Consider the following 2,120-nt stretch of genomic DNA (forward strand, 5'->3'; position numbering starts at 1 on the left):
TACACTAGTATGAACATTATCTCTGATATAATTATCACCTAAAAAATTCTTAGCATACAACAACATATCACATCTTACAAAATTTCTAAAAACCTTAGCCAAAATTTCGCTTTCACACTTCCAAAAATTATTTACTTTACAAGTTACACATCCAAAATGTTTTTACTTCAAAAAAAATAAAAACATCATCTTAATTTTCCCTTGTCCTCCTCCATAATAAATTACACCACCTAAAACTTTATTATCCCCTCTCTCATAAATTACATGACCTTTCTTTTCATGTAATATATCACAATGTCATAGTTTGAAATTGTCTTATAACATTCTTTAAAAAACAAAATTAAGACTTCCACATTCAAAAAAATTCCCAAAACACAACAACAATCAACAATCATTTAAATATTTCACATGACACAACTTCTTTCCAATGAAAGAGAAAAAAATTCAATATTCATTAAAAGAAATGGTCTTCATACAACATAACATGTGTTCTCAAACTTCTCTCCACATTCAAAATTTAAAGCCATTCTCTGCAAACATCCCATTGCATGATGATTATTGGTGAATTAATACAGAAATTACAATTCTTCAACTCAGAAAACCATTAACCAATTTTATAATATAACAGCTGTTAGAGCGTAGATAATCCCCATATTGGTCTTGACTTGATTGATAATTCAACTCCACTAAATACATCTACCCAATGCTGCTTCTTATGTTAATTTTAATTAAGACCAGAAAGAATTATAATCCAGAGAAGAAGTTAAACCCTGAATTTCCTACTAAAATACATGACTACTGATTCCCCCTCTGAAACGAAAAAACAATAAGTGGGGACATCTATGACAACAGCAGGCCATACAAAATGTCAAATATCACATTAATTTACATTTAGAATACTATTTCTTGGCCTTCTTTACCTTTAGAAAATCAGATTAATTTACATTTAAAATAATCTAGATCTCATTTCTTGGCCTTCTTTGCAGCGGGAACCGCTTTCTTGGGCTTCGGAGGAGCCGCCCTCTTTACAGCCTTGGCAGGCTTCTTGGCGACAGCAAGCTTCTTGGCGGGAGCTTCTTTCTTCACAGTTGCCCCCTTTTTAACAGGCGCTGCTGCCTTCTTTACCTTTTCAGTGGACGCTAGAGGCTTCGGCTTAGAGACCTTAAGAACCTCCGTTACTTTGGCAGGGGTTTTAACAGTCTTCGGGACCTTCTTGGGCCCAGGCGTCGCCTTGGACTTAGCTGCAGGCTTATTGGCTAGGGATTTTGGCTTCACAGGCTTGGCGGCCTTCGGCTTTACCGGCTTCTTCAACTCCTCCGAAAGCTTGAAAGAATTCTTAACCTTGGTGAGCTTGCCAGATCTGGCAAGATTTCTCAGCTGAACTGTTAGCAGCTTCTTGAAATTGGCAGGGAGTTGGGACTGGTACTTGTTGCCGATATAGGCTGCTATGGCATACTGGCTAGAACCGGTCCTCTCTTTCAAAGAAGTAATCGCTTCCGTGATCATCTGCAAAATAAAAATGAAAAAAATGAAACCCCTGCATTCTAAATACAATGTGAGGAAAACAATTTAGAGGCCAAGAAAAGAAACCTGAAGATATGTAGGATGAGAAGGTGAGGGTTTCGATCCCTTGGAAGCCCTCGGCTTCTTTTCTTTGTCAACATTATTAACTACAGGCTTTGCAGTTGTGTCAGCTGAAGCCATTTGTTTATACCACCAAATTGCTCAAAAACTACAAAATATAATGGTACCAGGAAACGAGACCTCGTTGCACAAATCGAAAGTGCGCAGACAAATATCGAGAAAATAGCGTTTGGATGGTAGAAAATGGATTGTTATTGCCCCTTATATAGACGGGGGAAGACGAGGGCAACTAGGGATGCTCACCGCCCCCGGTCGGCTGGGAGGTCACCGGCTCATTATTCGGCCATGCAGTTGATCTGACGGTCAGGAATTTCCCGCTTATCCTCCCACGGATTGAGTATTCAAAGCGAGATTCGTTCTCGGTCGTTGGAGACGCTCGACGAGAAGACTCACAGTACTCACTGAATCTTAGCACTTTTTACATCAATTATTTTAAATGATTATTTAAAATCATAAATGAAACTTCTTAACTTTGG

General features: G+C 38.3%; 1 protein-coding gene across 1 annotated transcript; it reads right to left on the reverse strand.

Moving 5' to 3' along the window:
• Positions 1-687: 687 nt before the first annotated feature.
• Positions 688-1,802, reverse strand: LOC149227163 (histone H1-like). The gene is made up of 2 exons (XM_089375438.1): positions 1,591-1,802; positions 688-1,506 (listed from the first exon to the last, which is right to left on the reverse strand). The coding sequence occupies exons 1-2, from the start codon at positions 1,702-1,704 to the stop codon at positions 964-966; spliced, it is 657 nt and encodes a 218-aa protein (XP_089231564.1). The 5' UTR covers positions 1,705-1,802; the 3' UTR covers positions 688-963.
• Positions 1,803-2,120: the final 318 nt, after the last annotated feature.

This window comes from Pinus tabuliformis, chromosome J (genome assembly GCF_031772625.1).
Source record: "Pinus tabuliformis cultivar Carrire ecotype Pingquan chromosome J, CPIR1, whole genome shotgun sequence".
NCBI lineage: Eukaryota > Viridiplantae > Streptophyta > Pinopsida > Pinales > Pinaceae > Pinus > Pinus tabuliformis.

Excerpts from the sequence above, each read along its gene's own strand:
- LOC149227163 (XM_089375438.1), bottom strand. The coding sequence starts at position 1,704 with ATGGCTTCAGCTGACACAACTGCAAAGCCTGTAGTTAATAATGTTGAC. Across the intron at positions 1,507-1,590 it reads CTCATCCTACATATCTTCAG|ATGATCACGGAAGCGATTAC; the intron begins GTTTCTTTTCTT and ends TTTATTTTGCAG.